Raw genomic sequence first — 20,420 nt, forward strand, 5'->3', positions numbered from 1 at the left:
AGACTGTGAGCCAAATTCTCATCTCTCTTACCTGGCACAAATCTAAAGCCACTGCACTTGTAATCATAGCAAGTGTCCAAATATATGTAGGTCTGGCTGTGAGCAGAAGATGAAGCTGTAATTTTCAGTAGCTGGTTAACAATGCTGCAATATGTGGCTGTTTTTCTGATGCCCGTTCATACATTTTTTCCAGGTAACTTTTACCTGGTGATTTTAAGAGAAGATACTTGAGAATTATAATAAGCAGATGGTAATATTCTAATTTAAAGGAGTACTATTAATTAGTAAAGGCCACAAACTGAAATATTAATTGCATTATGTTTTTTTAAAAAACAACCTTCCCTGCAATTGTCAATGCAAATAATGTTCTTAGCTATGTATCAGTGCATGAGAACCAGGAAAAAGTGATCATAAAAAAAAAACGAGACATCTCTCAGGCTGGTTTTTTGCTGTTGTTTTTTGGGTTGGGGGGTGGTGGGTGGGCACAGGGTTGAAAGGGACCTTCTGGGGTTTTGACTCTACTTTCCTGTTACCATGGGCAGCATCTGATTCCAGTCATTAGCGAGTTCTGTCTTACAGCAGTTTATTTTTTACCCCATTATTTTTACTATAAATCTTTTTGCAAAATTGTACAGATACATCCATGTATCTGAAAAAGGAGGATTAACTTGTAAGAACTAATCTGTGAGAGGCAGAGCAAAAGGCTGATTAGTATGATTGAGGAAAGGTTGAGCTAGTCATACTCCATCAGACCAGACAGTCCTTGTAGCATGGTGTCCTGTTTCTGATGGTGGCCAGTCACAGCTATTAAAAGAGTTGTAAGAACAAAGCAGACATACAGCGATCTTTCCTTTGCTTATCTTCCCAGTTAAGCTAGAAGATTGTATCTTAATCTTTTGTGTTTAGTGTCCCCTGGTAGAATCTTTTTTCCTCTGCAAATTTACCGAATAATTTGTGGAACCTGTTGATTTTTTTGATCTCCATAGCATCCGATGGCAGTGTGCCCCACGGTTTAATAAAGCTCTGTGTAGATAAGTACTTCCTTATCTCGTTTCAGATCTGTCCCTTAATATCATAAATACATTTCATGCGCTCTGTATCATGCATTTTGAGAAATTTGAATGAGGTCTCTGTTCACCTTCTCTGTACTGTCAGTGATTTTTTGGATGTCCCTGTTACTGCCCTTTTTTTTTTTCTTTCCCCTCTCCCCCTACTCCCAAGCTGAAAAACACTAGTAAGTTCAATCTTTTCTGGTACACAAACCATACCATATGTTAGATCATTTTTCTGACTCTATTCTAGTTTCACTATAGGTAGTTTTGAGATGAGGGTGGATATGGGACTCCACAACCACATATAGTATTGAAGATGTGATGTTTAAGAGCAGGGACTAGAAGAAAATGTCTTGTTCAGCATGGCACAACAAAGTTGAAGGGGAAGATGATTGCTGTGTAAGTACTTCAGGGAGTATAAGCATCAGGGGAGGAGAAGAGTTATTTAAGCTAATGGACAATGTTGGCATGAGAACAAGTGAGTATAACATACCATAAATAGATTTAGGCTGGAAATAAGATTTCTGATTATTGTTCATAGTCTGAACTAAACAGCACACAAGAAAAACAGTAGACAACTGTGGTGAAAAGGGTGTTAGATTCTTAGAAATAACTTGTATTTTAAATAATAAAAGGCAGTGGTATTAATCACTATCTCTAGATCTGGAGCCCATAGAGGTCTTTGGGCACATTCATGTGTCTGCTGCCATTTTCCAGCAAGGAACCTTTTTCCCTTTTCATGGTATTTCACATTAAAAATGCTGGAAAGGGAAGATGATCTACCCATTTTTAATAACAGAGCTCCTTTATGTATGGCTCCAATTTTATGAACGTATATGCAACGTTATGTGTTGGATCAAACTTAAGAAATAGTAAGTAAATGGACTAAGAATCAGTGGACACAATAAGTTTGATAGTATGCAGAAATTAGGGGGTAAAAGCATAAATCAAGTGTTTTGCTAAACTTCAACTTGAAACCAATGTGATTTTTTAGAAGTGTTGAGCATTGTTTTACATCAGGTTTTCTTTAGATTCAGGGGGAGAGGTGCTCGGTGGACAAAGAACATTCCTGAAAACCTTTGAATAAATACTTCCAGTTTTTACTTGCTTGCTTACTAAGAATTCCTACCATAGTTATCGCTAGGCCAGCTCCACCCATAGAAGCAAGAGCAGTGAGGTACTAGTTACAGCAATTAAGTGTTTTAACCAGAGTGGTGTCTGAAACAGATCTGAGCACGTATAAGTGGCACAACATCAAAACAGCATCAGTTTCAGGAGCCTGCCCGGGGGCTACCACCAGGAAAGCAACATTCCTTGTAGTAGCAGTGGGAAAGCTCTGCCAGATTCCCTAAGACAGACCAGTCCTCAGAGATCTATTCAGGGTACTTCCTGTGGGGATACTAATGTATTAGAAAGCAAATACTGACAATTAAAAACAAGCACTTAACAATTAAAGTAAAAATTGAGTCCTCCTAGTGTAGGAAAATAACTGGAAAGGGGAAAAAAAAGGCAGAAAGACAGCAAAAGAGTTCAGTGTAAATTGTTGTACGATGTATTTTTCTGGTTGAGATTCAAATAAGTTTTACATCAGTCATTCCAAGTGGCGCAGCAGCAAAAAGGGGATTTAAACTGTCACATTTTGTCTTTGCCAGGCACCAGCTTAAAGGTGTTTGAAGTGATCTTACACAGCACTGCCTGAACTCTGCCTGGTGTCAACAACGATTTAAAATGCCAATAGTCTGCAAGAAGATTTTCATATACAAATATGTGTGTATTGTGAATCCTTTTTGTTGATAAAAAGTCCTGATTATAAAGTTCATAATCTACTGCAAATCAGACATTTCTTGGTAGTTATCAGATGCTAATAATTAATTTCTCTTCCAGAAAATCACTTAAGTACAAAGGAAAAGGAGGATTAAAATCAATTTAAATTTGTTTTTCTCTTTACTGATTTAAATTGTGATTGGAATCAGTGATTTAAATAATTTTGAATAATTTCTGTTCTTTTACACTGTAGGGATAGTAGATGCCATGTGGTAGGAGAGCGCTGAAATTTATTCAGAAAGATATCCTGGTTCTGGCTGCTGATAAATCCTTTAAGAAACAAAACCACATAGTTGAGGTTTGGGGGATTTTTTTTTAGGGGACTTCCCACAGTAGCTGTATGCATACAAAACCAAGTCCTTTCCCTGCTAACTACACTTGGGAGCAGGAAAAAACCTGATGCACCAGAACTGAAGACTTCTGCGGGTACTGTGCAAAGGAGTAACAGCTGCTGAAGGTACTGGGAGTTTCTGTCAAGTGTCTGCTTTCCTGGGGCAGCACTGCTGAGGAAGGCAGCTCCTTGCCTGACTTGTTTATTTTTCTGAGCACTGCTTCAGTCTCTTACAAACAATAGTCCTCAAGACAAATTCATTTCTGTGGTGACTCCATGCAGGCCGGAGGAGTTTCAGGGTTTGGTGTATGTGTATCATACATAACATGCCCAAAGAGCTTCACTGCGTATTGCCTCAGTATTTTCCTAAAAGCTTTGCCTGGTGACTTGACAGATTATTTCTCACCTCAAGAGGCTGTACTTGAAATATTGTGTCCCTTCAGGGAGTAATTATAAATAGCAAGGACTTGAATGAGCACCTTCTTAATCTTCCATCTTTGACTTAATATTTTCCCTTCTTATCAACTCTCAGCCACTTGCTTTGAAATCTGACCAATGCCTTTATGTGATTAATACATCAAACAGGTAAATTAGAGCCATTTTGACTCTGAGTAGAAATTTGAACAGATTGGAAAAAATTAACAGACATCTCTCTTTTCAAACTGTTGTGCTCCAAGTATCGTACAGGAAAATTTATGTATTATTCCCCATTGTTGTTTTTCTACCATATGCATGAATATTCAGTAACATGAATTTTTCCCAACTATGTCTTGACTGCCATTTTTCAAGATAGCAGCTTTCTCTTTATTTCATGACAGTAAAAGTGCTGTTGAAAACTACTTTAGTCTTAAGACCTTTTTCTTAGATAGCGTATGTGAAATGAGATGACAGGTCTCAAATTTTATCACCAGGAGCTTGACTACATTAATTGCTGAGTTGGCCAACAAAACCAAGCAAAAAGCTAAGGTTTGAACCTGGTTTAAGTATTCCAGAATCCTTGTGCTCTCCCCCACCCCGACATTAAAACCATTCAAGCTTTGAGTTACGTATCTGAGATTTAATAGTTTTGTTTCTGGATCGAAGCACATTGGCAGAGCGATGCGTAAGGCGTTTGTCATTCCACAGTACGTGCTGTGCAATTATGGACATTAATCCTGCATGCACTTTTCAGAACAAAATTGAATTGTATGTTCTGTCCCTGAGAAGATGGCTTCCTTTTAGTTCCATAGCACATTGGAATTAAAGTCTGCTGAGAATATAAATGAGGTCTTGTTTCAACTTTATGACTTTCCTGCAGGCACTAGTAGACCAGATAGAAGAGGTACAGAAGTACTCTCCTTTTTGAAAATTAGCAAATACAACAAAAAATTCTGATAAAAGTGAAACAGCTTTGAGACTTAGTCTAGTATGGTTTGGTTGTTTATGTCCTGGATGTTTCCCTGCAAATCCAAGTCAGGTTTGTAGGTGACAGCAGAGCACCTGAGCTCTCATGAGGCAAACTGTACTTCAGCTTTTCCTTTGCTTACCATTTGTTTGCCTCTAAATGTTTGGGTTTGGTCTCTAGATTTTAAAGCTGCTGCCCACACGTTGGGCACAACTGACTGTCGTAGAGCATTCTGTGCTGTGTGTCAAAGTGCACTGAGCCACTTACAGGAAAGCAGGGTACATATTCTGGTTAATCCACTCTTTCAGCTAGCAGCCACATCTATTTGCATGTTCCTCCACAGCGTGGCAGTCACTTCTTATGTTCTTAGGAGCTTATTTCACTAGTTTTTGCATTTACTGACAGAACATGGCTCTTGGAGACACAAACTGTACTGTGGAAACACTCTGTGGCATAAGGATCTGTAGAAGAAGGAAGCATGGGAGGATTTCCCTCTGGATAGTCCCAGTCATGCCACAGCTCTTCCTGTAGAGATTAAATTCATAGATCTCATGAACTGTTGAGTTTGTTGGTACCGCTCTGTTTCCACAAATCTGAGGCTGTGAAGATACAGATGACCTCAGTTATTTATCAGTGGGTTCCCAAGATGCAGTGCTAATGTGTTGTGTGGTAGATGAACTTGATGTTTCACTACTCTGCAGTCTTGTTTATATTTTTGAGATGACAGGATGTTGGGGGTTTTGGGGGGTTTGTTTTGTTTTTAAGGCTTATGAGAGAGATGGAATGAGTGAGTTACTATCAGTACGTTCTGTCTGGACTCTTGCTGTTTTGGATGCTGCTCCTCTACTGCAACTGTGATAGTCCACAGTTGTCCTGCAAGAGATAGTCGTACAATCCTTGCTGGCTTTGCTTCTCCTGTGTTAGATACTGGTTAAGGAAAGTATGTGCAGTAGGCATTACGTGGAGGGAGCGATCAATATATTATTTCATCTTGAGTTACTTTATTTGATCTAAGGTTGATCAATCAGACTGTTTATTAAAGAGATTGTGATGGATACTCGGTGCATCTGATGACTACTCTTATGTCATAGTTCAGATAAAATAGATAGTAGGAAGTAGTAAGATCATGATACTAGATGGATATGTCAGTGCTAGTGTTGAGAATATGTCTGAAATACTGGCTAGAACTCTTGAGAAGAGTGTCATGAAATTTGCCCAGGCCCAACAGTTAAGATCGTATTTCATGTGAATGGACACTTATACCAAAACAGTGAACCTTAGAAAGCTATTGGGTAACTCTCTTATTCTGATACAGGTCAAGAATCGTGATTCATAAACATCTCAGTGGGTTTTCTTTTCAAAAACATGTGCTGGCCTGCAGAAAGCAGCAGCAGCTCAAATCACAAGATCTTTTTTCAAGGACTTGTATATAAACCAATTTGAGGTTGTTTTTCCAATTGTTTCCATGTAAATATTTTTTCTAATATCAGATAAATACCATATTCTATAAAGATGCATAAAAACTTTCAAGGGAAGGTTAAATCAAAGGTGCGTTTGTGCCACATTAAAAAACTTTATTTCACCTATTGAGAATTACAGAATCGTAAACTCCAGTGTCTAATATGAAAACACAGATCCTGTTTAGCACTGGTAGCAGCAGCTCAAATCTCTTGGTACTAGAGATGCTCAGGAGCAAGTGAGTACAGCACAGGGGTTGTAGTCTTCCTCCCCCCATCTTGGTTTTACTCCTTAAGGATATTTGCATGAGAATAAAATCTGGTTCTTTGGCACTCATCTGCTCCTGCTGTTTATTCTTCGCTTGAGGTTATTGTCTCAGTTTGTGACAACATAATTGGCTTCTGTGGAGAAGATTATGATATTGATGAGACATATATGACTTCAGGTAAGGTGCAATCAAAGCAACAGTTTGGAATAGAAGGTACTGTCTGTTTTCATGCAGTTTTCACTAAGGCTCATTCAGCAGTTTAATTAGGGATGTTATTTATTACGGAATTATATTGTGCAAAGCTGAAGTATGGACACAGTTATGCCAATACAGGCATGACTAGGGTCAGTGCTGCTTATTTTGTTTCCTAAGCTGATGTAAACTACACCAGGCTAGTCAGATATACGCTGTTCACACAAGGGTTGCTCACTATTTGTCGTAATTTAGTGTTCTCGAGTGGAGACAAGCTGAAAGAACTGAGCTGGAAAATGCTCTCTTAATAGTTCTTTCTGTGTATTAAATATTTCTTTGAATGGTTAGCTACTCTTGTACAAGATGAGATTTTTGGAGAGCAATTATAATCAGAAAAGTTTGTTTTATTGTGTTGTTTTCCCCCTGCTGATTCCCAATTTGCTATTTTATATCATATCCTATCCAATTTTTTTAAACGCCAGCTCGGCAAAGTTTACCTAGCATTTGGAAATCATTCTGAGATCTTCTTGGCATGTGTGTCTTCACTCCTAATGCAGGCCTCGTAATTAGAGCTCATTTGTCAGTTGTGTTGCTGTTGTAAGCAGCAGACTGGAACACGCTCTCCTGTGGCAGGGCTGGCTGAGGAGTGAGGTTTGATGTGGGTTACCCTTGGTGACCTGCTGCAGCCCAGATAGGCTAATGCAAATATCAAGAGTGCTAGTATGCGTTGCAGATGAGAGGAGTAGGGTGATCTATGTCATGATTTAATTTGCTGTGAGTGACATTTCACCGTGGTGTGACTGGTGAATTGTCCTTGGGGGATGTCACAAGTTATTTTTTTCTCCTGTCTGGATTACGGAGCCAAAAGGCTGGAGGGGTGAAGAAGCACAAGCCAGGTTGTGCGGAGCCTCGCGTGGAATCAGCGCAGGCTAGTGGAGACTTGGTCTGCCCACAGGCAGGTGTGGGACCAGGCGTCTCCTTCCGGATGTCATCTGTTCTCCTGCCTCTGCTAGAGGCCAGCTGTATAATTGAACCACAAACACTGCTATAATTGTGTCAGTTATCCTTGCTTCATAGTTTAAAGCTCTCCTTTGTAGGCCTATAGTGAGAAATGCATCCCTCCCTTCCTCTCTCCTCCAGAAGACATCAAATTCTATATTACCTTGTGATTCTGAAAGCCAAGGCCTTAGGCACATGCCTTTCGTGCCTCAGCTTTCATCTGCTCCTGCTCTTGGTTGTGTACGAACACAATGGGGGAAGCAAGAAACCTGAGGAGACAGGCTGAACATAACCCATCATATTCTGGAGAGCCCCATCATGTTTTGCAAGTAAATGCTTCACTCCTGGCATCGCGGACGAGCAGGATCGGGAGAATACCGTCATGTACCCATAATTTGAGCTTGAGTTGGCGAGAGGACAGAAGTACAAACAAGAAATGGATATTTAAGGCATTCAAAATAAGGAAGGGGCATAATTACATGATTCACTTGGCTTTATCAGCAGTCGCCTGTAAATATGTGTTTAAAGTTTGACTGTATTTTGTTACTTAAACTTGAACGACCAGGCTTTGTGTACATCATGGTGTCACAAGGGCTGTGAGCCGGCGTAAGGCAGCATTGCTGCTTGCTCCTGTGCCAGCTCCTGCCTGTTGCTGCCTCTTCTCCTGGGCTACCCAAAGTGTTTGTGTGGCCATGTGGTAACTCACACCAGGGAACAGAGCTGAAACTAGTTTGGCAAAAATCCTGATGCAAGGACCATTAGATGTGCTTCTTTATGGCTTCTTGGTTGCTTAGCACATGCAAATATTTAATCTCATGTTTAATTCTGTGTTGTGGGCGTAGGAGCCAGAGGCAAAATCCTAACAACTTGAATGGAACCGGGATTTCCCCTGAAAGCAGGCCCATAAATCCAATGGGAAATTCAGTTCTCAGCGCTCAAATTCAGGCCTGTGTGTCGAGGGCGAAGGCAGCGTCTGTGTTCAGGTGCTGGCCCTACTGTGACCTTTGGATCTAGAACAGGTCCCCGACTGACCGATGCATAACATTTCATACTGCGGAGAGGATATTTTATTGTAAAGGCCCAGGGGTCGGTCAGGATGTTCAGCGTAGGGCTGGAAATGGTTCCTCAGGAGCAAGCAAAAAAGGGGGTGCCTGCACGGGGAGCAGCGTGAGGCCAGACGCGAGCAGCTCTGCGAGGCAGGTCGCCTTGTGTCCCGTCTTACTTATCCCAGCGCTGGTTCTGCCGCAGCAGCGGCATCGCTTGAAATCCCGAAGTTTGCTCGGTGCCCTCCTCCTCCCGAGGGATGGAGGTTCCCTCCTCCCGTCCCGCTCCTGGCAGCGGGAGGCGAGCCGGCAGGTAGCGAGGTGGGGGGGGTGGTGTGTGTGTCTGTCGGTGCGCGTCTCCTTTGTCTCCGTCAGCCCGTGCAGCGCCGTGCACCCTGCGGGCGGCCGCGCATCCCCGCGCCGCGCATCCCCTCCCCTGCCAGCCCCGCTCGGCACACCCAGGCAGGCCGAGCATCGGCCCGCCCCCGCCGGCCCCCTCGGCAGCTCGCGGGGCTAATTACCAGCAGGGGGCTAATTGCCAGCAGGGCATTAAAGCCCCCCCCGCTCCCCCCCGGTCCCGGCCGGGCTCGGCTGCGGCGGGGCGGCCGGCGCTGCCCCGGCCGAGCGGCCGCGCTGTCCCCGCAGGCCGGCTTTGTGCAAGCGGGCCGCGATTGGCCGTGCCGGCAGGGCCAGCCCCTTCCTGGCTGCCTGGCATGAATATGCACGGCCCCCCTTCCTCCTCCTCCTCCTCCTGCATGTGTGTGTGTGTGTGCGGGGAGCGGGGCTCCGCCAGCAGCGCCGCTCCAGCCATGTCAGCTCGGCTCCGCCTGGGCCCACCATGAGCCATGGCCATGTCTGCGAGCGCCGACGAGGAGGACTACGAGTCGGAGCCGGAGCCCGAGCCGGGGCCGGGGCCCGAGCTGGGGCCGGAGCAGGTCCGGGGCGGGCGGCGAAGTTTGCAGCAGGAAGGGAGGGGAGGAGGCCGGGCCGGGCAGCGCCGAGCCGAGCCGCGCCGGCAGCGGGGACGGGGAACAATGTGGGGTCGGGAGCGGGCCCGGCCCGGCCCGGGGCAGCGCCGCCCGCCGAGGGGCTGCGCCCGGCGGCGCCGCGGCTGCGGGCGTGTCCGCGGCCCCCGGCGCTGCCCGCGGAGCGGGGCGCGGGAGCCTCCCGCCGGGGCCGGCCCGGGGCGCACGGCCTCGCCCGCCGTGGGCGCCCGGGGGCAGCGGGAGTTCGGCACCTCCGAGGGCCCCGCGCCGCTTCGAAGGCGAATGCGCTGGAGTGAGCGATTGTTCCTCTCGGGAGGCTTCCCTGTCGTTTGCAGAATTATTATTTTTTTCTAATAAGATTCCTCAAATAGCTGAGAGGGCTGCAGGACTTCGGGAGAGAGTCTGATGCTGAGCCTGACTTAGTCTGATTTATAGCCAAAACCTCCTTTCCATTCCCTGGGTCGAGGGATGTAGAATAAAAAGAAGAATGCATGCTAAAATGAAAAGAGAACTTTTATGAATACTTCCAGGGTTTATTCTCCGAAGGTTTGGGTTTTTTTTTCCTGTGGGGGAAGGAGAATAAACTTTTTTAATTTATGAAGTAATCTGTGAAAAATAATCCAGAACATATGTTCTAGATTGCATATTTTACTCTCTAAGAACTGCCTAAGCAATTAAAAATGCACTAGGAATAGAATTAAACGTGTATGCAATTTAAACATAAACTCGATAGTTTTGTTAATAACTCAAGGTGTTTTGCTCTTTAAAATAGCCTAATAATTTGCTTTTAGAGACAAGTTTATATGTAGGCCAGGTGATGAGTCTATCCTCCAAAACCCATCTCGTTTCTAATAACTTTACTATGTTTTGCTTCATAATTGCACCAAGAAAGCAGGGCTGAAAAAGAGTTTGGAGTGGTGGTGGTGGTGTGCCTTGGGTGCTCCCCAGGGATGGCAATTCTGGTGCAGAAACCTTAAGAGAGATGTTAATGTGCTGCACTGGCCTGGTGTAGTGTCAGTCCAGGAACCTAAGCGCCGGGTCTTGGATGAGTAACTTTATTAAGCCTTTACTTTATTCTGCGGATTGTGTGAATGTGCAGGCCTGTGCTGCTGCTCGATTCACTGCTCGACTCACAGACCTAGTAGTTAAAATGTCCCAGCCCCCTTCCTTTCCTTAAACTTTGTCCCATGCCAGGCCTTTTCCATTTGCTTCTCTGTTTTGGTGTGATTACTCTATGCTTTTTCAAAAGAGCTAATCGTTAGGAGAGCGGATTGGTCTCAGCTTCATTGTACCAGCTGTGAAATAGCTACTGGAGGTGCTAGTTCTTGCTGGATGAATTTGGAAAGTTGGTTATGTTCTGGGATTCTTCAGCTCTCCTAAAACCTGAGGCTTGACAGCTTTTTTATATCTTAATAGTTTAGAACAAAAATTAATGCATGAAAGTAGAGATCCTTCTTGTGGGATTTCTTAAAAGGCTTGATCTGATCCTAAATTATAACGCTGTGACCTACATAGCAAAGACCTGTGGAGTGCTTTTCTTTTTGTTCAAAACTGTTCCAGTGGTAGAATGCCTCGCATGGATCCAGCTGTATTTTCATACAAGCCCGCTTTAATACGTCTAGTTGCTATATTTTTCTACACGGGATGCGTCAAATCGGTGTCACATAGCTTTTCTACTGCAGTAGTCCCTGGTATGTAACAGGTGAAAGGCTTCAGCTCTACAGGTGTAGTTGAATAGCACAACTTCAGTGCTCGGGTAGGAGCTGCAGTTTTTGTCACTCAGACTTTCTTCTGACTTTAATTCCTCTTTCCTTAGTCCGTGTCTAAACTAAGAAGGCAAAAAGACTGTCAGGTTTCCCAGCACAAGAGCAGATAGGATTTACTGCACTTGCAGTAGTTGCAGTCAGCACTGGGGGCTTGGAAGCGTGCAGGTGCCAGGGCGTGTGTCCTGCCTGGTACTGGCTGTGGGGAGGGCAGCACCCTGCTGCAGTCCACCAGCCTTGCTGGGTTGCTCGGGGTAGGAAGAAATTCAATTTCTGACTGTGACACTTAACTTCAGTATATGTAAACAGACTGAGAAAAATGCTCCTGGGTGAGGGTAGGGGGATTTGTCCTGAAGTAGTGGTAAGAAGAAAAGCTGCATTTGCACAAGGTGCCCCAAGTCTGTATAACTTACTGGTGTCTTTCTTTTTAAGAGCTCCTACTTTGGATGCGGCTTATCTACAAAAGCATATTTTTGCCAATATATCTTATTCCACCCTCCAGGCCTAACTTCTACTTCCTCACCACCGGAGGAAAATAAACGGGGGCACTTGCATTGGCACTGACATGCCAGTTTATCACACCCTAAACAACGTAGCTATGTTGGCAGAAAAGCTGCTGGAGTGTCACTAATGCCCAGATGAACATGTGAGGTATAAACTTTTCTGTTTACTTGTGGAAAATTGATCTGTTTATTCAGTAGTGGAGCTCTGTGTGGTCAACTGGCAGTGGCCATTAGGAGCTACATTGCTTTTTGCAGGAGAGGATGAGAAAGTTTGTAGGTATGAATTGGAGGAGGTGGTGGCAGTGAACATGTGGAGAGGATTAGTCCTGTTTGCAGATGAAAAAGTTCTGGGCTTGAAAAAGTTCCACCGCCTTCCCTTTCCCTCTGATGCTGCTTGCTTCATGAGAGACCTTGGACTTGTCTTGCAGGACACCTCCAGCCCAGCAGGAGCGTGTGCCAGTGATGGGTGATGTGACTCTTGTAAACTGTCACTGCTAGAGGGAAACAGCTCTCCTGGAGTTTGCATGTGTAGACTTTTGGGCAGATAGGCTTTAGTTAGACATGTTAGATCTGTGGTGTTGGCTTGTGCTCTTGAATTAATACAGCTTTTAAGGATGTTACTGGCATCAGTGTGATTTTTGCTGTCTTAAACTAGCTTCTTCCTCATCCCCACTGAATTCCTGCAGTCACGTCATCCTGTCCTTTCTTCATTCTTCCTCTTAAGTTCTTCCTTTGACAAGGGTTTCTGTTAATTGCTGAAGAGATGTAAGGGTTTAATGCTGAAGAACTGCTGACTTGGTTGTGATTATCTAGTGCAAGACAGTGTGTGTAACAGGCTGTCAGCCTGCCAGGCAGTTTAATGCCAGTCCCCCTATTTCAGGGTTAATGTAGGGTTAATGATAGGGTCTGTTTCGGAGACCTCTGGTAAAATGACTTTGGATTTCAGTCCAGTGCATTAGTATGTTGCTGGTCTACACCACTGCTGGTAATTGTCAATTTGACTGGTTGTCTTAGCAGGAAAGCCAAAGCTACATGCCTAGAAGGCTAGGAGAGGGACATGTCACTGGAGCAGCAGAGGACGGTGCTGCTCGCTGGCCCTGAGCAGCAAGCAGGGAGCCTTGGCCTCCAGAACTTCCACCTGTTTGAATTGAAAAATGCACCTCTCTGTCTGCGCACCTGTGATGCTGCAGGAAGAGGCGAGGACATAACTGACCTGAAGCCTTTGCTGTGGGGCCCCATGGGTTTCTCCAGTGCCCAGTATCGGCCCGTGACCCAGCACGTTTAGGGCGGTGTTTTAGCTGACAACAGTTATGAATTGTGGGTTAATGTGTGTGGCTTTTTCTTTTTCCTAGTGTTTATTTATCAGATGCTATAAAGAAACAACTAGTAATTAAATTTGTCTATTCTAATTCTGTTAAAACAATTGTATTGGGATGCAGTGCCATATAAAGGACTAAGCGCAGGACTGACACCCGGGAAGTCCTGGGTCCTCATCTTTCTTTTGGTGCTGATATGGTTGTGTGGACTTGGTCAAACTATGGCAAATCAGTATAATCGGAATCTATCCACGTGTTACAGAAGGAAATCACCCCTGTCTTGCAAATGGAAGGGATGTATTTATGTGGCAGAGCACCTTGAAGCAATGAACACTACGCATGTAAGATGTCTTGTCTCAGAGGGATTTACGCAGTGGGCACATAAGCTGTTCAGGTTGTACTTGGTTAGGAAGTGAAGTGCTTCAAGGTCTCACTGAGCTGGTCATGCGATAAGACCTTCAGAAGGGCACTGCCCATGTCCTTGGATTTTTCTCGGAAATGTTGAGTCTGAAATAATGGTATGGTGCCGCTGGCAGCGGTTTAAGCAGGTCACTGAAGCTGAGTGGTGGAATAAGACCCACGCTCAGGTAAAGGCCACTTGCAGAAGAGCTTGTTTCTGGGCTGCAGGCTTTGTCAGCCTTGCTTTTAGGACCAGGACCTCCTTCCTCCTGGACTCAGTCGCAGGGTCAGCTTATCTTCCTCTCCAGAGCAGAGGAGTTTGTATGTGAAGTTGCCTGGTGACAACTCCAACAGAGCCCGATTGGTGTTGGGATAGCAGTTGGGGAACATCAGCACCTACTTAATGATGCATTTAACAGCTGATAGCTCTTGAAGTGTTGTCTCCAAAGCCTGATGCTCTTGGTATTTTTGTTTACCTGAGGTCTTTTGAGTTATTCTTTGCAACCGTGAAGGTTAGAATTCTGTTGCTGTAAACATCAAAGTTGTGTTTCTGTTGTAGTAAGAGTTGTGCTCAGGGCAGAGGCTCTTAGTGCCTCTGCTGCTTTTGACCCTGGTGGTGGTGGGTGGCTTTTCGGTGACTGCCAAACAGGGATATGACAACTGGTGAAAGTGTGTTACGGTACCTGTAAGCAGGCAATGAAAACTTCCCAGCAGCCAAATGTTTGACCATAGCCAAGGTAAACTAATGTTCTGAGTGGTGACTCTTCCAGGTAGCATTTCCTAGGGGTTTGTTTAGAGCTGGAAGTGGCATACCTGGGCTTATTCCCAGATCGACACAGCCCTGTTGAAAGACTTGAATTGCTGATGACCACCCCACCCAGTCCCCTAATTGTTGTCTGCCTGGAGCACTACTGAATTCAGTGAGGTTTGTAGGAGCTCAGCACTTCGGAAAATCAGTTTGCAAATTTGTCCTCTTTCCTGTCTGAGGAGTGTTTAACCACTGTGGTGTGGGAAGGTGATCCCAAATTCATGATTTGTAAATGGCTTTGTAGTTCATAGTGTATTACATTTGATGGCCTAAGTTTACTCCCAGTACCCAGGTGCTGTAGAGGCCACACTGTATCTGCTTTGGGGCAGGGGTAGGCATAGCAGTAATCTGAGGGGGGGGGACCAAAACCCACAAAAGGAAAAGAGTTAGCAGGATGTCCTGTTAACATGTCTTGTTTTAGAGGGCAGTGCAAGTCCACGAGCTTTCTAGGTTTCAATTTAATAGAGGTAGGTATTTAGTATGTTAACCCTAATATGTTTCAGCAGCTGCTTGCACAGCCTTCGTTAGGAACTTGGGAGAGTGGTTGTCATCACCTCAGCATCCCCCTACCCCTCCTTTGAAGATTCTTGCTGTGGCCAGAGAAGTATGGGCACAGTTACTGTGGAGGTGCTGGAGAACATAGGGGATTGCTTGTGATAGTATTTCAGGCAGGTTCTGTCTCAACTCCGTGGGTTTTGTTGTAAGATTTAATAAAAAATTCTCTTCAAGTTTGGTATAATCTTTCTTTTCTTGATGGTTCTCAGAGGTGGCTGCTGGGGACTACAGAGTCAGCAGGCACAGGCTGTGCTTGAGGGTCTCAGCTCATCTCCTAGGGAAAGGAGATGATAGGATCTGCTACACAGGTGGGAGACTACATTGGTCCAGAACCTAGTTTAGGGCTTAGTGTGTCACCCAGTCCTGAGCTTGAGGCCGTGGAGCTGCTGTTTGCTGGCCACTGTGGTAAACCTAGGTTAAGGAATCCTGCCATCCCCTACCACTTGCTCATTATTTGCAAGACAGCTCCACAGAATTGTGCTAGGAGGGTGGCAAATTGCGGTACAGAGATGGGAACAGGAGCTGGGAAGGAAATCTTTACCTGGTTTCACTACCAGGGCTGGTACATTGTAAAACTGCAGTCTGAGCTGGAAATCCTGCAGCATCTCTTCACTAACATATCAACCTGGAATTTATCTGGCTGTCTGCCATGTGCTAAATAAACCCCAAGTCATGTTGGAGGCTCCTTCTACCCCCTTGAATCCCAGCCCCTTTCTGGGATAGCAACCCACAAGCCAGATTTTCTTCTGTGGAGGTTTTTAAGCGACCACTTTGGAGCCCCTTGAAACTAGATACTAGTGGGAATTCCTGCAAGGCCTCTCTAGCCTTGCTGGCTGCAACATCCTGGAGTGAAAACGTGGCTTGGATTGAGGATTGGTCAATTGGTAGATTAGTACAAACCCAGCTAGTACAATTGCTTGAATTTCCTAAGGAGCAGTGAAGAGGTCTGGGTAGGTAAGAAATGTTACATACAGTGAGATCAGAGGTGTGCACCTCTGCCGTCTGCTGTGTGGTGATTTGTAAGGAAATCTGAGTTGTGTCGTATGGTCTGGCTTCAGACTTGTTCTTGTACCTTCACCTTCCTGCCCTTTTTTTTTTTTTTTTTTTTTTTAAGGATTCTCAAATTCTGTGTTTAAGCGATGCCTTTTTACCGCTTGCATCTTTGTGGTGTCCTGGCACTTAAGACGCTGTCCTCAGAATTGGGACTTGGCTTGTATTACTGTATCAGAATCAGGAGTTGTCTTTCAGCTGGAAAAGTACCGAGTTTGATTTTTCCTTGAAAGAGATTGCATTTTAAAAAGACCATTCTGATGGTGTCATAACTGTTTGCCTTCTTAAAGAACTTAATCACATTCAAACCTAGTGGGAAGGAGTCAGATGCTCACACAGAGTCTTCTGTGTGCTGTTGGCAGAGGGGAACTGCCTGGGTTGTTGTATGTATTTTGGTTTCCACTGATGTCTAGCCTTTGGATCATGTCTCTCGCTTCCCTTGCTAGTGGAAGGAGACTAATAGAGAGAATGGAGGAGTGATTCATGCCAAGGAAGGAAATTATCTCTTATCTAGGTTGCTTCTAAGCCAGTCCTGGCAGAGCTGACTTTATCCTTGAGAGGCTGAAAAGTTGGTCTAAAAGGTAAATATTTATTCTTCAGAGTGTCTGAAATTGATCTGAAATCCAGGCGTCTGGTGTGGTTGCCTATGGGAAGGAAGCTACACTTGTCTGTGTTCACACAGCACAGTGCGATTCAACCTGCAAGCAGAACAAAAACTGTTCTGAAGAAGCATAATTAAAAATTTGCTGAAATCTGTGTAACCTCATCGACTAAGCAATGTTTTCTCACACCTCAGTTACAATAGTAAGGCCTGTGGGAGAGAAAGCTAAGAGGTCTAGCTTTTGGCTTCTCTGCTCTCCCAGTACTGAGGTTCCTGGGATGTAGACTGTTAAAGTATCAGCACTCTTCTGCATCTTCAGAAAGTCACTGGAGCTTTGCTAAGCCAGCTGAGAGGAAGTTCAAATACTTGGCAATGTGGCTTTTCTTCAGGGTCGTATAGTAGGACACTTAGGGAAGCTTTTGTAGTATCAAGTAGAATGTTTCCATACCCTTTCTTTTAAAAACTGCAGTGGAAATTCTGCATGGGTTTCTATAGCCAACCTGCCCCTGCCTTGGTGATTGCCCAGAATTCAGCAGGAACAGAAAGTGAAACTGGCTGCTCTGTGGGTCATGTGCTGAGATGTGTAGAAAGTGGAAAAATTGTATAAATACTAAACCAGATGTGCTTTGCAGTCCTATTATTATCATCTTGCGGAGAAAGCTGTCAGTGGTAAGAATGAGCCAAGCCAATTCTTGCGTAATTAGCCCCATACAATTACATGGTATTTAGCGATGTTTGGCTTGAGCTGTAAGTTCTTGTGTATTATGGGGAGTTTCTGATGAGAACATGAAATTTAGATATCCAGAGTGAATATGTTGCAGTTAACCTAATCATTTAAAATCCTTTCATGCTCCTTTAGCTTCTGTCTTAAAGGTCATTGAAATCTAGACCTGGGATGCCCTTTTTAGCCTTTGCACAGCATCAGTTAGTGTTCTATTTTTGAGCGCTTGCTAGTATTGGATACGAGGGGAGCTACTTTGGAAGGGTTTTGTAGTATTTGTGTTTTATTTCTTACTTTATCACTTGGCAGTAGTTCATACTGTCCTGGTTTTTTTAGGGAGATTGCTGTGGCTTGAGCCATTGCTGCTGAGTGTTTTCTCTGCTGTACCTAACTCAAAATTACTTTTGCTGCCTCCTTGGAATCTTCCACTTCCAGTGGAGGAAAGTAGACCACCTGACTTAACCTGAGCACAATCCTAAGAGCTCCCTAGCCCAGAGGTCAGCAGTGGCACAGATCATCTCTTGACCTAAGCCAAGCATGTCATTTGGGACTTAGTCCTGCATTGAGCTGTGAGTAAATTGATTCTCCCTGCCCTCCTGTTGAAGTGGGCTTGCTATAGGTTTGGGATCTCTCATTTAGGTTTGGGATCTCTCATTTATGCCTTGGTTTCTTTGTCTTTTTACAATACATCTTTTCTTGAAAAGGTAATGGAACTCCTTCAGTGATCATATGCATCTGCTGAGTATTACCCATCTGTGTATAATTCTGATACATCTGTCAGTTTTTAAATCTAAGATGTATACAACTCCTGTCCAAGGAAGTTCTGTAGTTTAGATGGTAAGTGGGATGTGCGATTAACCTTGTGTGTCTGGCTTTTTCAGAACAGGGCAGTCGGACGGCCCAAAGGGAAACTGGGCGCTGCTTCTGCGGTCAAGCTCGCAGCTAATCGGACAACCGCTGGAGCACGTCGGAGGAGGACGCGATGCCGCAAGTGCGAGGCGTGTCTGCGGACAGAGTGTGGCGAGTGTCACTTCTGCAAAGACATGAAGAAATTTGGGGGACCTGGCAGGATGAAACAGTCCTGCATTATGAGGCAGTGTATCGCAGTAAGTGTACCTGTTGCTACAGCTCATTTAGAGATTTCTTTCCTATATCTGTCTCCTGGTGACAAGGTGTAGAACTGAGAACTTCGCTCTGAGTAGTCTCTAAAGCACATCAGGCAAAACAGTGTAATCCCTGCCCTCTCAGTTCAGATGTCTTCTTCCCATCACTTTCCATCATCCCATCCCCCCCCCCCGTCGTAAACCAGAATGCTCCTAAAATTTAGTACCATGGCTTTCATTCTCAGCAATATAGAAGGTAGACATGGAGATTATCACTACACCAGAAATTGGCACTGAAATCACATGGAAATTCTGGAATCTGGGGGGGAAGGGGAAGAGTGGGAAGTTCTGATTCAAAGAGGAAAGAAGCCTATTTAGTTTGGATCTCTGAATTTCCTGAGAAAAGCTGCCTTGCAACTATCTATCATCTTAACTACTTAACCAACTTAATATATGGAGGAATCTTTGACCGGCATCCTCCAAGATTTTGGTGTTGGTGACCCCAGCCCAGGCTACTTGAGAACTTAATTTCAATTTGTTTGCTATTACCTAGGCATATAGGAGGGATCTGATCCAGATGAGCCAAAGAACCACAAAGCCAGGGTCTTGTCTTCCTCGGGGACTTGAAATAGCTTTTGGAGGATGAGCATCAGAACAGGGCAAACAGGCAGTCAGACAGTTTCCTGGGCTCCTGTGATATGTTGCTTAGAAGCTTCTTGAGACATAAGTGATAGCTTTGTATTTAACAAATATTGACAGATTAATCTTCCATTGAGTTGTCCAATCACCTTTTGAATCTGTTGCTTTCATACTGACTGTCATGGAGCTTCTCCTCAGGTCTCATGTCCACAGTGCCTGTATTCAAGGATAAAAAGTAGCTTTAGCTTTTCTCTTAATTCTTTGGAAGGTCTTGGTTATGTTGTTGTTAAGGGTTTGGTTTTCTGTTGGTTTTTTTTTTAAGGAAAGGAATGTTGTTTATTAATAAATGAAATATCACCTTATCTATACTGATTTCTCTCTAACTCTTGTTACAGTTCCTTTCACTTAGGTGGTTTTTTTCTTTAATTCTGATGAGGAAACTGAAGTGAAGGCATTAAATGACTTGGTCTGACACTGATAAAAAAACTGATAAGCACTTAAGGTTTCCAGTAGTTGCTCCTGGTAGCTCACTCCATGTCCTGTTCTAAGCCATGCACTGTTCTTGACATAGAGGACTGGATTCAGCTCTGCTGGATCTTTCAGTAAAGTACATAGAATATCTACTTTTCCACAGAGTGCTTTTGAAGCTCAAGTGTCTTTTCTTTGAACATTTGATTTCCTGGAGTGTGGCATGAATTGAACAGCATGGATGAAGAATTTATTATTCTCCGGGGGAAGAAATAGTGAAATCGTGCTGCCTTTTTAGTGGAGGGATTAAATTAGGGCTGCAGTGTGCTTCCTTGTCCTGACTGATGAAGGAAACTTTCATACTAAGCTGTTTCACTCTTGATATGCAGGCTGAGCCTTTTGGAGATGAACTGGCTTCTCTTCTGGCTGAGTGTAGTCATCCTCTTGTCCCCTTTCATGTAATGAAGAAGTATTTTTCTTCTTGGTATCTGCAATTTTATTTCCAGGAGCTGTGGTTAGAGTACAGGGCTTGGCAGCCAGGGTACTCTGATTCCTTGTCCCACCCTTCCATGCACTGAAGAAGACATCTCTGCCCTTCATAGGTTCCCATTGGTGTAAATAGCAGGGGGAGTATTACCAACTTTCTTAGAGCAGCAAAAGCATAGAAAATTAACGAGTTGAACTGTTGTAACTTTTAATGGTGCTTTACATTTGTATAAGCAATCCTATTGTCTTTACTCTTTTTCATTATGTTCTCTAACAATTGCAGTAGTAATATATTGTGGTACCTATCCAACAGCTTCCAGCCAAAAAAAAAAAACAAACCCCAAAACACTGAAGCAAGGCTCTGTGGAAGTAATGATCCTTACAGTTCTGGGATTGTGCTTTCCTCTGGTTAATAACTTTGACAATATTAACTAGACACAGACTTTCATTAAACTCAGAAGCCTTAAGAGA

The 20,420-nt window shown here is 44.1% G+C and overlaps 1 protein-coding gene across 11 annotated transcripts in view; it reads left to right on the forward strand.

The window, feature by feature from the left end:
* The window catches only part of KDM2B (lysine demethylase 2B), a 130,237-nt gene that overhangs the window by 94,115 nt on the left and 15,702 nt on the right, over positions 1 to 20,420 (forward strand). For all 11 annotated transcript variants that reach the window (XM_072880317.1, XM_072880322.1, XM_072880315.1 and 8 more), the window contains one exon: positions 18,135 to 18,359. In XM_072880317.1, the coding sequence (XP_072736418.1) occupies positions 18,135 to 18,359 (225 nt within the window). The remainder of the gene's footprint in view (positions 1 to 18,134; positions 18,360 to 20,420) is intronic.

The sequence above is a fragment of the Ciconia boyciana genome, chromosome 15 (genome assembly GCF_034638445.1).
Source record: "Ciconia boyciana chromosome 15, ASM3463844v1, whole genome shotgun sequence".
Taxonomy (NCBI): domain Eukaryota; kingdom Metazoa; phylum Chordata; class Aves; order Ciconiiformes; family Ciconiidae; genus Ciconia; species Ciconia boyciana.